Consider the following 14,416-nt stretch of genomic DNA (forward strand, 5'->3'; position numbering starts at 1 on the left):
TGATAAAGGTGAGGGATCTGGACAGAGTAGTTGGAGAGAAACTGTTCCCACTCATGAAAGGATCGAGAATGAGAGGGCACAGATTTAAGGTATTTGATAAGAGAAGCAAAAATGACATGAGGTAAAACTTTTTCACACAGCGAGTGGTTAAGGTCTGGAATGTGCTGCCTGAGAAAGTTGTAGAATCATAGAGTTATACAGCGCAGAAACAGGCCCTTCGGCCCATCATGTCTGTGCTGGCCATCAAGCACCTAACTATTCTAATCCTATTTTCCAGCACTTGGCCCGCAGCCTTGTATGCTATGGCGTTCCAAGTGCTCATCTAAATACTTCTTAAATGGTGTGAGGATTCCTACCTCTACCACCCCTTCAGGCAGTGCGTTCCAGTGGTGGAGGCAAGTTCAATTGAAGCATTCAAAAGGGAATTAGACAGTTATATGAAACGGTAGAATGTGCAGGGTTATGGAGAGAAGGCAGGGGAATGGAATTGAGAGAATTGCTCTTTCAGAGAGCCAGTGCGGACACGATGGGCGCATGGACTCATTCTGCGCTGTAACAATTCTGTGATTCTGTGATTAATGCTCCACTTGAGCCTTGTCTCATTTTTCTTCATCTAACTCTCTAATGATGGCAAATCCTTTTTGTTTGCAGAGATTAAATGAATGAAGAATTCACCTTTCTTGGTTATTACTGACCACTTTTGTAGCTTTGCTGTGAAGCCTCAGCTTTGTTTCTTTCCTGTGTTTTGTGCAATTGTGAAGAATTATTGGAAAATCTACAATATCCTTAACATGCACAGATGTCTCCAAGGTACATAGTCTGGAATGAGAGGCAGACAGCAGATCATTAATGGGTGGAACTGTTGATCACAGAAGCCTCAATGAAAAGTTAATGAGGAGTTAATAATGAGTAATATTGTTTTTATGTTTCTCAACCAGATCTAAATACACAAACAGTCAAAATGAATGAAATCCTAACCAATCAAAAACTATTCGAAGATAATGCTTATGCATAGGTGAGTCAATAAAGAAAGAAAAGAAAGAAAGAAAAGGAAAAGTGTAATTGTGTACTTTTGTGAAAATTACTGCATAACTATTTCAAATTTTCTCTGCCTTCCTCTCAGCGATGTATTGATTGGAATGAGATATCCTAAAGAAGGAATTGGGATTGGATGAAGAAGATATTATTGATATTTCTGTGTCGTTTGAGCTGGAAAAGACTTATCAAGCAGAAAAAGCATTCTTTCCAGATATGGTAAGTGAAAGCTGGTGAGAATGGGTGACGTGATCCCAGTATCTGCTAGCAAGTTGCTGAGAGATGCATGAGAGCAGCTGTAGAACCCATCCCTGCAGGAAGTTGCCTGGTCACTGCTCAACACCTCAGCAGGAGTTGAGTCATACTTAAATAAATGACAAACATAATACGGATCTGTTATGTGTGTCAACTAATTGTCAGAATAAGTATTTGCTTTATCTGGCATCTTTCCCTCAAAGCAAAAAGAACAAAGAACGGTACAGCACAGGAACAGGCCATTCCACCCTCCAAGCCTGCGCTGATCTTGATGCCTGCCTAAACTAAATCCTTCTGCACTTCCGGGGACCGTATCCCTCTATTCCCATCCTATTCATGTATTTGTCAAGATGCCTCTTAAACGTCATTATTGTACCTGCTTCCACCACCTCCCCCGGCAGCAAGTTCCAGGCACTCACCACCCTCTGTGTAAAGAACTTGCCTCGCACATCCCCTCTAAACTTTGCCCCTCTCACCTTAAACCTATGTCCCCATAGTAACTGATTCTTCCACCCTGGGAAAAAGCTTCAGACTATCCACTCTGTCCATGCCGCTCATAACTTTGTAAACCTCTATCGTGTCACCCCTCCACCTCCGTCATTCCAGTGAAAACAATCCGAGTTTATCCAACCTCTCCTCATAGCTAATGCCCTCCAGACCAGGCAACATCTTGGTAAACCTCTTCTGTACCCTCTCCAAAGCCTCCACGTCCTTCTGGTAGTGTGGCGACCAGAATTGCACGCAATATTCGAAGTGTGGCCTAACTAAAGTTCTGTACAGCTGCAGCATGACTTGCCAATATTTATACTCTATGCCCCGACCGACGAAGGCAAGCATGCGTATGCCTTCTTGATTACCTTATCCACCTGCGTTGCCACTTTCAGTGACCTGTGGACCTGTATGCCCAGATCTCTCTGCCTGTCTGCCTGTCAATACTCCCAAGGGTTCTGCCATTTACTGTACCCTCCTCAAGTTATTTAATTATTTTCCACGATCATTTATCTTTTTCCTCATCAACCTATAATTTTTGTCACCTGATTTTTGTCTTTCACTCATTTATTTTTTTAATGTCCGTCGGCTTCTTCGGCGGCAGACTCTTAAAATACAGCCCATTGTTTTAGCTTTTATTTTGTTTTGTGCAGCCTTGATAACATGCAACCTGTGACAAAATACGAGCACCTAACAATACCCACGCAGTGACCTGCAACTTGTGGCATTTAAATCAAGTTCTATCACCTGAACATATGTCTGTGTTCAGATAGTCCCTCTTAGGAATAAGTTGAATTTTACAAACACAGAATTCCCCAAAACTTAATTGTTGGTTATCTGGAATTTACCTTCTTATTGGGGGAAAAATTCTCTGGGACAGGGTGAATCAAAAGCAGTGCACTTCTCAAGGGCAGGCATCAGGTGGGGGCTGGAGCCCCATTCAAATTTTCACCCTGCAAAACGTACAGCCGAAATTCCAATTGGTGGAAGGAGCAGTGGTAGGAGAGTCTTTAGCCCACCCCTCCAAACCATAGCAAGCTTTAATGGTGTATCTGGGATTTCACCATATCTACCCCAGGAACTCTACTCAATATGTCACCAGAGAAGCCCAGGGGAACATCTACCAGATGTGAGCCAGCTAGGTGAGGTGAGCCAACTATGTTTTAGGTAGGCCCCTAAATGGTCCAAAACACAGGTTATTGATCTTAGAGGGCTATTATTACATTTCTGATGATGAATCTACGCTTAAGAGTATTCCAAAACTTTTGTGACTGTATTTGTTTGGCACCTCCCAAATCTCACAATGCACGTTGGGATGGGCACTTCTGTTGTATCACTACAGACACTGGCCACCCACTGTCTCTATGAAAATGGCCTGTCCCCAGGATTTGGAATGTGGTCATGCCAGGGCTCAGTGGTGGCCAGATTTCCTGTCCTGTTGCATTTCTGGTGGTGGAGCAAGGATTTCAGCTCAATTGCCTTTGCAAATTTTGCTCACTTGCATTTAAGCCATTTTTTTGTGTCTAGTAGATACTGGCAACCTAATTTCACCACCTTATGAATATAGGTTGAAAATTTTGTCTCAGTAGTCTTATACTTTCCACCAAGAGTCACTAGATAAAGATCAGCAACACGATCCCTGGGGAACCTTGATTTTCTCCTCTGTACCCCAGGGATGCTAAGGCCAGTAAAAATACCACACTATTGATTTAGCTAAGGCCAGCTAATTTAGTATAGCTGGGGTTGAACCTGGAACTTTATAGCTGTCTGTCATTGAATAAGCACATCAAGCCAAAAGAGAAACAAGAAGTATAATTCTTGAGTATTGTTGAAAAAAGAGACATGCTGTTGAAGATTTTCATCTTGCACTCATCAGGACAGACAAGGAATGGCAAATTCCAAAGAGAGCAACAATATATACTACATGTGTAAAAGGTTGGCAAGTCAATTCTAATTGGTTGAGGTGTTGCCATGGGGAATGCACCAGGGAACTATTGTCCCCAGGCTTTTGTTTAATTCAATAAAGTTGCAACGCGTGGACATGTTACTTTTGCCTGCAGAGAACAGGTCCCTGCATAAGAATATATATAGTTTTTAGCAAGCGTAATTAAGTATAATTCGAAAAATTCAATAAACCCAGTGGTTTGGAAACGACACATAAAACTGCATAGTACGATTGAGATTATATTCATAGCTCTCCAAGGCTAGTTTCTGATTTTGGTGGAAGCCGTGCCAAGTGGAAGGTGCTTCCAATAACCAGGTCATTCCTATACTGAAACTTCTTGGTTAATGAAACAAGTTCTCGTCATGGATAAGACCTTGAGGCCTATGCATTGGCCCTTTGTTAGATCTGTGATTCTAAATAGCTATACTTCAATTCCTAGAAATTAGACATCTAAAGAAAGAACTTGCATTTATATAGCACATTTCGCAATGTAATGCAGGAAACATGGCAGCCAGTTTGTACAAAGGAAGGTCATAAAGTCATTTACGGCACAGAAGGAGGCCATTCGGCCCATTGAGTCCATTCCGGCTCTCCATGGAGCTATGCAGTCAGTCCCACTCCCCAGCTCAATCCCCATAGCCCTGTAAGTCTATTTCTTTCAAGTGGCCATCCAACTTCCTCTTGAAGTCATTGATTGTCTTCACTTCCCTTCCCCCACCCTTGTGAGCAATGAGTTCCAGAAAACACCAACAAAATAAATGATCAGATCAGTTGCCTTTAATGTTATTTAAGGGACAGATATTGGCCAGGACCAGGAAGAAATATCCTGCTCTTTTAATAGTGTCATGGAATCTTTTGCACCCACCTAAGAAGACAGAGAGGACCTCAGTTTAACATCTTAACTGGAGGACAGCATCTCTAACAGTGCTGCACTGTAGTGTCTTGCCTAGATTATGTCCTAGAGTAGAGCTTGAGCGCACAATCTTTTGATTTAGAGGCAAAAATGTTACTACTGAGCCATGGCTGACACCTAGGCAATCTAGCGACCTTCTTATGCCACATTAATATTGTTCTTTGAAAACTAGAGTGCTTTATTTCCAGAACAGTATAAATGCCTTGTACCATGTCACAAAGCGGTTTCCACCAGATCGACCTTTGTTCCTTATATATAGTTGAGCTGTGAAGAAACAAATCTGCAGTGAAACTGCTTTTCAGTGATGCTACAGTGGTTTTGTCCACTGACAATAAGGATTTTGTTTGATTATTACACTTTCACTGCACCATTTCATTGATATACACAAAACTCCAGAAGACCAATAGTCACAATACTGTAGAGGAGGAATTCTTGGAGTGTATACGGGATAGTTTTCTGGACTAATACGTTGAGGAACCAACTAGAGAACAGGCCATCCTAGACTGGGTAATGTGTAATGAGAGAGGAATAATTGACAATCTAGTTGTGCGAGACCCCTTGGGGATGAGCGACCATAATATGATAGAATTCTTCATCAAGATGGAGAGTGACTTAGTTGATTCTGAGGCTAGGGTCCTGAATCTTAGTAAAGGAAACTACGAAGGTATGAGGCGCGAGTTGGCTATGATGGATTGGGAAACGCTACTTAAAGGGACGATGGTGGAAAGGCAATGGCAAACATTCAAAGAGCACATGGATGAACTGCAACAATTGTTTATTCCTGTCTGGCGCAAAAGTAAAACGAGAAAGGTGGCCAAACCATGGCTTACAAGGGAAATTAGAGATAGCATTAGATCCAAGGAAGAGGCAAAGTATATGGGCGAAAGCGAGATCAGGTTACTGAGTTGGATGATCAGCCATGATCATAATGAATGACGGAGCAGGCTCGAAGGGCCGAATGGCCTACTCCTCCTATTTTCTATGTTTCTATGTTAAGACCATGGGGGTGAGATATGACTTGCGTAGGGATGCAAAATGGGAAATTTCGCATCTGCCAGCAATTATAACCCACAACCAATATTAATTTCATTAAAGTCAATATGATTTCACCACCCTCTGACTACAAAAGACATGGAGATGCTCTGAGAGTATTTTGCAACTTGTGAATTAGAGAAACTAATTTAAAGTAATTACATTTGGTGCATATTGTTACGACCAAGTGAAGAAGGGGTCTCAGGCTTCCCTCTCCCCTCTTTTCTGGTTTGGCCGTAACAGAGTTTAATTTTTTAAACACAGTGGTTTTAACTTACCACCTCAGTGAGCCCTTGCTCACTGTTCCTGGAATATAATTACAATGAACCAATCAGACATGTTTTCTTGAGTTTAAACAAGAAAGAGGTAAGTTTACTAACCTTATCACTCTAAACCGGTTAAAATTACTGAAATATGCGACGCATCCACACTCATAAGCGCACACACACACACACACACACAAATAGATACAGAGGGAAGAAAGAGTTGGGAGTTTGAAGTAAAGTTTGTAATAAATGGAATTCAGATGCTGGGTTGTAATGTCCTTAATTGAAGTTAAAGTCTTGGAGTCCTCACTGGGGCTATGTGCACAATTTCAGGTTTGCTTCTCTGGTTCCCGAGGCTGAAGAGAGGTTTTATCTGTCTACTTGGTGGTGATCTGTAAAGTTCTATAGTCTTGAGGCGTAGTAGCTGCCACCGTGGTTTCCCTGGGACTTTGCTGGAGAGAGAGAGAGAGAGAGACGCTTTTCCTTGAAGTTCAGTTCCAGTCTCTTGTTCATTCTGAGGCACAATTTCAAAACCTCAGTGTTACACCAGCAGGTATGTCATGTGACCTAAAATAAAAACAAGAATTGCTGGAAATACTCAGCAGGTCTGGCAGCATCTGTGGAAAGAGAAGCAGGGTTAACGTTTCAGGTCAGTGACCCTTCATCAGAAGTCATGTGACCATCTCTTTGTTTGAAACAGCAACTTCTGGAAGGATCTTTGGAATTTAAGGCTGTTCAGACATACTTGGTGGTGGGGGGGGTGGGGCGAGGTTGGCTCTTTCAAAGTCAAAGGGTGTCACGTCTCTTGATCACCACTATTGACAAAACCAATCTCGCTAATTGAATCAGGGAGTACCCGCACTGTTCCAGCTAGACTGGGTAATTTACCTCTTGTCTCTCAGCCAGCCTTTGTCTTCTCAAATGCAAATATGCGTGGCCATTTTTAGCTGTTCGGTTCTGCTTTTTAAGTTATTTGTAACATCCAGTAAAAAGTTCTCAAGCAGAGTTTCATACGATGAAATTAATATTTTTCCATTTGGCATGTGTGATTTCCGTCACAATATATACATCTCCATTATTCATAGGGTTAATGTCTCTGCTATTGCAAACAATAAACTGTTGACTACCTTTCGTGTTATTGATTTATTCATATTTATCCTGTAACTGAACATTATCAGCTTCCCAACACTTATCTCTCCTCCTTTCATTTAAGATGCTATATAAATACAAGTTGTTGTTGTATTTCTATAAACTGGAGTAACACATCTCTCTAGGTATCAAAGGAACTTGCATTTATTTAGTGCTTTTCACATCCCCAGGGTGCCCCAAAATGCTTCATAGCTCATAAATTACTTTAAAATTTTGTCATTTTTGTTGTGAAGGTGTATGCATTTTTTATAGTGAGAGATGTGAATACTGGAAACAACATTTTCATTTTAGACCTAGTACTGGGATTGCTGGTCACAAGATCTCTGCTCTGATACAATCCAAAGTTTTCTTCCCCTGATGAAAGGAAGGAGAGTGGAAGGTGAGCTGACCTGGGCTCTCTCATGCATTAGCTACATGTGGGAAGACGTTTGACGTGGAGCAATATCTAAAATACATATGGAGTAGGGAAACATTGTAAACTGATTAGCTTTTTTAATGTTTGTTTTCGCTTACATTGTTCAGTGGCTTAACAAGCCAAACCAGTAAAGTATCCAATTCTGCTAAATACTTTTCAGGATGACAAGTTGAAACACTGCTCCTTCTCTTGGATGTTCCTAACATTTAACAAAGCTCATTTTGCACTTTTCAAGCTGCTGCTTAGCTGTCTTACCTTTCACTCACTGTCAGCCTTGACTTTTTTTTAAACTCATTCACAGGATGTGGACATCATTGGCAAGGGCAGCATTAATGGCCATCCCTAATTGCCCTTGAGAAGGTGGTGGTAAGCCAGCATCATGAATACAGCTGGGTGACTTGTTACGTCATTTCAGAGGGCAGTTAAGAGACATAGAGTCACTTACAGTGCAGAAGGAGGGCATTCGGCCCATCGAGTCCATGCTGGAAGCATCCTAGGAGAATCCAAAGCTGCTGATAGGTTCTGAGGAAACGTCATCTGAAACATTAACCTTTTTCTCTCCATAGATGCTGCCTGACCTGCTGAGCATTTTCCAGCATTTTCTGTTTTTGCTTCAGATTTCCAACATCCTCAGTATTTTACTTTTGTCCTCTTCTCTCAGTCTGTGTTGTCAGTGCCCTCACATTCCGAGTGGTTACCAATGCAATGCTGCAGCAACACTGCAATTCTCTTGCCTTTCAGAGATAAATAGGGTGCAAATAGCACTAGCAACTTGTCTACAAAGTTAAAACGAATTCAATAGAGGAACATAGGATGGAGTCACAGTGAATTTGCCATTGGGAATGATAATCAAGCCTGATTCTGTGTGCTTGTCCTCAAGGTGTTAATAAAAGCTATTAAAAAAAAATCAGTCTAAGCAAATATTTCTGACACCTTCCAGAAAAGTTCCCTTGGAACTGAACCATTTCTTTTTCTCCTCTTTTACTCTAATTGGCATCTGTTTTATGCCCTTACAATTCAATTGCTCAGTCAGCTGGAGCTGGTTGTGAGCAGTCTCTCTGAGCTATTAAACTGCCATAAATAGTGAAAAGCTGTAAATACAATACAAAATCAGAAAATACAGGGCTGGATTTTGTTCTCAGCCCGACATCGGGTTTTGTGGCGAGGGGGTGGGGGCAGGGGGCCAGAGAATCGGAGCGGCAGCAGCCGCCACAGAACCCGACGCCAGGATCGCCGGACCCAATCTTCCCGGGGGTGGGGAAGATCCGTGGCAGCACCTCAGCCGCTCTGATACAGGACCCGAGTTTAAATATTTAAAATACCTCTCTGCATAAATTTCAATGTCATCCGCTGCCATCTTCCCATCGTCCTGACTTTGAGCTGGATGTGTGGCACTCACACGCCTTCACTTTCCCATCCACAAGAAGCTGGCACGACTGAGGAGAGGAAGGGGTCAACTCTGCATTTTCTTTATAGATGGGGGGGGCTCAAGGGGTCAACTCTGCATTTTGTTTACAGGGCTGGCAGCCTTTTAAAAATGGCACCAGGACTAGCTCCCGCATCAAGTGACACCATTCACGGCGTCGCCAATGCCGCCCCCGCCACACAATTGGAGGGGGGCGGGGGTCACCATCAATACATTAAGTGGACATCTCCCGCAGAATTGTAGTGGCCACCATTTTCTGCACCTGCTGCCGCTCCTGACGTTGGGACATCAAAATCCAGCCCACAAAGTTCTGATGAAGGATTGTTCTCTCCAGAGGTTCCCACTGATTTGTGTGAGTTCAGCATTTTTGGAATGAAGCAGTGGGTTGGTCCTGTAACCTTTTCTGAAATAAATATCTAATCAGCAGAGCATGTTTTGCCACATGCACTGTTGGGGGTGTGGTGGAGTTTATGTATTCATGATAATCCCTCTGAGAAGGCAAGCTCCATTTGAGAAGCAGCTGTCTACACTGAAAGAGGTATAGTAAACGGGAATTGTAAGTGAGGCTGAAAAAGAGAGATCAGGTCTCCAAATCAGTTGTAAGAGGGATACACAGTACCTGGGATGGGTAAAGGACACAGGGGCAGGAAAGTCAGGATCTTATCGAAGGCTTATTATTTTCAAAGGCTGTGAGCGATGTGGAAAATGGCTCGCAGTCACCGTCTCCCTTAAACGTTATTTATTACAGTGTGAGCACAGAAAACAGTCTCGGCTCATGCATTAAGAGAGAACTTGAGTTGCAGGTCTGCGTTAAAACAAGTTTGGGCAGTTTGGTAAGATAATCATTGTGAGTATCAGATAAGTCAAAGAAAAATGAAGACTTGTGTAAGTGGATGAGAGACAGAAAATGGCACTGACTCCGTTGAGGACTTGTGCAACTTGGGAGTCATTTAATTGGGGATATTTTTCCTAAACAGATTAATTGTTGATGGATTTAAATGAGTAATAGGGGATTTCAATCATCGCTTGATAAATAGGGCGGTTTCTGTTTCATTAAAAGGTTCTTTACGAACGGGACATCTGTAAATATTATAGAAACAGGCCTCTTCGTTCTGATAAACAGATAAGGCAATTTGTTGCATGATAAATTCCTAAAACTATATTAATATTGCAGATACGAGTAAAAGGAGATTTGAGAGATGAGGGGAGCTACCGATTATATTAAACTGTAGGTTTTTCTTACATCAGAAGACAGGTTAGAAGAGAGACTGGGCTGTTGTTGTGGGCCGGCTATGAGTATCCATAGATAAGCTTTTACTTGAGCTGAAACACTGCCTCTTACTCTGCAGAGTGCTGTCAACTTCACTATGTTCAAGCAAAGGACCGTGCGAGTGGAAATTGGCAAACCCACCCAGTTGATGTATGTGCTGGGAACTGAGCTCAACATCGACATTTACAAGTAAGTCGGCAAGCTGATTTGATTTTTCTTCTATTAGTTGATCCATGTACATATGTTTGATGCTCTTCAAACAACCTTCTTGCAAATGTTGGGCTTCTGAAATCTGAATCCCGAGTCTCCTCAGCTAGGGTAACCATCCCCTACTTGCTCCCCTCATTTTCTATCCTCAACTCCTCCTGGCCACATGTTTTGTGTGTCACCATGTGAACTCACCTCAATCTCGCTAACTAAGCCCCCTCTTGAGTGGGTATCTTTGGGCTGCTGCTGGTGAGGGTGAATTGCAATGACAGGATTCATGGAGAAGGTGTGAGTATTGCTGAAACAGAGGGGTCAGGTTTCTCTTGCTAATCTTGTAAAAATATAGCATCAATGCATCTGCTGCTGAAACCTTCATCCATATCTTTGGTATGCTGAGACATGACTATTCCAAACTCCATTGGCTGGTCTCCAGTTTTCCACCCTAATAATGGTGAGCTCATACAAAACTCCAGTTCCTCAATCACAACTCGCAGCAAGTCTCATTCACCTATCACCCCTTTTAGAACATTAGAACATTACAGCGCAGTACAGGCCCTTCGGCCCTCGATGTTGCGCCGACCTGTGAAACCATCTGACCTACACTATTCCATTTTCATCCATATGTCTATCCAATGACCATTTAAATGCCCTTAAAGTTGGCGAGTCTACTACTGTTGCAGGCAGGGCGTTCCACGCCCCTACTACTCTCTGAGTAAAGAAACTACCTCTGACATCTGTCCTATATCTATCACCCCTCAACTTAAAGCTATGTCCCCTCGTGTTTGCCATCACCATCCGAGGAAAAAGATCTCACTATCCACCCTATCTAACCCTCTGATTATCTTATATGTCTCTATTAAGTCACCTCTCCTCCTCCTTCTCTCCAACGAAAATAACCTCAAGTCCCTCAGCCTTTCCTCGTAAGACCTTCCCTCCATACCAGGCAACATCCTAGTAAATCTCCTCTGCACCCTTTCCAAAGCTTCCACATCCTTCCTATAATGTGGTGACCAGAACTGCACGCAATACTCCAGGTGCGGTCTCACCAGAGTTTTGTACAGCTGCAGCATGACCTCGTGGCTCCGAAACTCGATCCCCCTACTAATAAAAGCTAACACACCATATGCCTTCTGAACAGCCCTATTAACCTGGGTAGCAACTTTCAGGGATTTATGTACCTGGACACCAAGATCTCTCTGGTCATCTACACTACCAAGAATCTTCCCATTAGCCCAGTACTCTGCATTCCTGTTACTCCTTCCAAAGTGAATCACCTCACACATTTCCGCATTAAACTCCATTTGCCATCTCTCAGCCCAGCTCTGCAGCCTATCTATGTCCCTCTGTACCCTACAACATCCTTCGGCACTATCCACAACTCCACCGACCTTCGTGTCATCCGCAAATTTACTAACCCACCCTTCTACACCCTCTTCCAGGTCATTTATAAAAATGACAAACAGCAGTGGCCCCAAAACAGATCCTTGCGGTACACCACTAGTAACTAAACTCCAGGATGAACATTTGCCATCAACCACCACCCTCTGTCTTCTTTCAGCAAGCCAATTTCTGATCCAAAGCTCTAAATCACCTTCAACCCCATACTTCTGTATTTTCTGCAATAGCCTACCGTGGGGAACCTTATCAAACGCCTTACTGAAATCCATATACACCACATCCACTGCTTTACCCTCATCCACCTGTTTGGTCACCTTCTCGAAAAACGCAATAAGGTTTGTGAGGCACGACCTACCCTTCACAAAACCGTGCTGACTATCGCTAATGAACTTATTCTTTTCAAGATGATTATAAATCCTGTCTCTTATAACCTTTTCCAACATTTTACCCACAACCGAAGTAAGGCCCACAGGTCTATAATTACCAGGGCTGTCTCTACTCCCCTTCTTGAACAAGGGGACAACATTTGCTATCCTCCAGTCTTCCGGCACTATTCCTGTCGACAATGACGACATAAAGATTAAGGACAAAGGCTCTGCAATCTCCTCCCTGGCTTCCCAGAGAATCCTAGGATAAATCCCATCTGGCCCAGGGGACTTATCTATTTTCACACTTTCCAAAATTGCTAACACCTCCTCCTTGTGAACCTCAATCCCATCTAGCCTAGTAGTCTGAATCTCAGTATTCTCCTCGACAACATTTTCTTTCTCTACTGTAAATACTGACGAAAAATATTCATTTAACGCTTCCCCTATCTCCTCTGATTCCACACACAACTTCCCACTACTATCCTTGATTGGCCCTAATCTAACTCTGGTCATTCTTTTATTCCTGATATACCTATAGAAAGCCTTAGGGTTTTCCTTGATCCTATCCGCCAATGACTTCTCGTGTCCTCTCCTTGCTCTTCTTAGCTCTCCCTTTAGATCCTTCCTGGCTAGCTTGTAACTCTCAAGCGCCCTAACTGAGCCTTCACGTCTCATCCTAACATAAGCCTTCTTCTTCCTTTTGACAAGCGCTTCAACTTCTTTAGTAAACCACGGCTCCCTCGCTCGACAACTTCCTCCCTGCCTGACAGGTACATACTTATCAAGGACACGCAGTAGCTGCTCCTTGAATAAGCTCTACATTTCGATTGTGCCCATCCCCTGCAGTTTCCTTCCCCATCCTACGCATCCTAAATCTTGCCTAATCGCATCATAATTTCCTTTCCCCCAGCTATAATTCTTGCCCTGCGGTATATACCTGTCCCTGCCCATCGCTAAGGTAAACCTAACCGAATTGTGATCACTATCACCAAAGTGCTCACCTACATCTAAATCTAACACCTGGCCGGGTTCATTACCCAGTACCAAATCCAATGTGGCATCGCCCCTGGTTGGCCTGTCTACATACTGTGTCAGAAAACCCTCCTGCACACACTGGACAAAAACTGACCCATCTAAAGTACTCGAACTATAGTATTTCCAGTCAATATTTGCTGACATACATTGGCACCCAGTCCAGCAACGTCGCACTTTTAAAATTTTCATCCTTGTTTTCAAATCCCTCCGTGACCTTCCCCTCCCTATTTCTTTAACTTCCTCCCACCCTAAAACCCTCTGCGATATCTGTGCTCCTTGAATTCTGGTCTGTTGCAAACCCCCAATTTTAATTGCTCCCCAATTGGCGATCGTGCCTTCACCTGCCTAGTCCCTAAGCTCTGGAGATCCGTACCTAAACCTCTCTGTACTGGAGGAGTACTGGCTTTACAGTTGAGGAGGACAATGGGTGGTAAATGTATGACTTTAAAATTGGAACGGAATTATGTATGTGTACTCTGGTACTGTAACACCCCGCCCTCTAATGCCACTTCACATAAAGGGTCTTGAGCAAGACCCACACTTGGTATTGCAATGTGTATATTCCAGGACTTCCCCCTCATAAAGGCTGAGAAGCTGGAGGCTTGGGGTTTTTCTACCTCTGGCAGTTCTTAGTGAAATAGTATTGGTGCCCAGAGCAATGTTTTTTTATGCTTGTAATTCAGTCTCTTTTTGATTTGTGTCCAGCCAATTTAAAATATATTGCAACTAGCAGACTGGAATTCACCTGGTTTTGCATAGTCAGTACTTAAAAGTTTGCAAATTATGGTGGCACAGTGGTTAGCACTGTAGCCTCACAGCTCCAGCGACCTGGGTTCAGTTCCGAGTACTGCCTGTGTGGAGTTTGCAAGTTCTCCCTGTGACCGTGTGGGTTTCTGCCGGGTGCTCTGGTTTCCTCCCACAGCCAAAGTTTGATAGGTGAATTGGCCATTGTAAATTACCCCTACTGTAGGTAGGTGGTAGGAGAATGGTGGGGATGTGGTAGGGAAATGGGATTAATGTAGGATTAGTATAAATGGGTGGTTGTTGGTCGGCACAGACTTGGTGGGCTGAAGGGCCTGTTTCAGTGCTGTATCTCTAAATAAATAAATATTAGGGATTGGAGTGGAGGGGGAGATGGCATGGACAAGTAGTGAGAAAAACAATAAGGTTATTATGTCTGTGAATGTAACTGGATGAACTTGCCAACTTTTTT

General features: G+C 43.1%; 1 protein-coding gene across 3 annotated transcripts in view; it reads left to right on the forward strand.

Moving 5' to 3' along the window:
- Positions 1–1,235: 1,235 nt before the first annotated feature.
- LOC137352198 (protein-arginine deiminase type-2-like) overlaps positions 1,236–14,416 on the forward strand; it is a 55,299-nt gene continuing 42,118 nt past the window's right edge. The window contains exons 1-2 of one of the 3 annotated variants that reach the window (XM_068017396.1): positions 1,236–1,254; positions 10,275–10,384. In XM_068017396.1, the coding sequence (XP_067873497.1) occupies positions 1,252–1,254; positions 10,275–10,384 (113 nt within the window). In that variant the 5' untranslated portion in view covers positions 1,236–1,251. Of the gene's footprint in view, positions 1,255–9,233; positions 9,278–9,386; positions 9,464–10,274; positions 10,385–14,416 lie in introns of those variants that run through there. The other 2 variants (XM_068017395.1, XM_068017394.1) reach the window with 2 other exon arrangements.

The sequence above is a fragment of the Heterodontus francisci genome, chromosome 37 (assembly GCF_036365525.1).
Source record: "Heterodontus francisci isolate sHetFra1 chromosome 37, sHetFra1.hap1, whole genome shotgun sequence".
NCBI lineage: Eukaryota > Metazoa > Chordata > Chondrichthyes > Heterodontiformes > Heterodontidae > Heterodontus > Heterodontus francisci.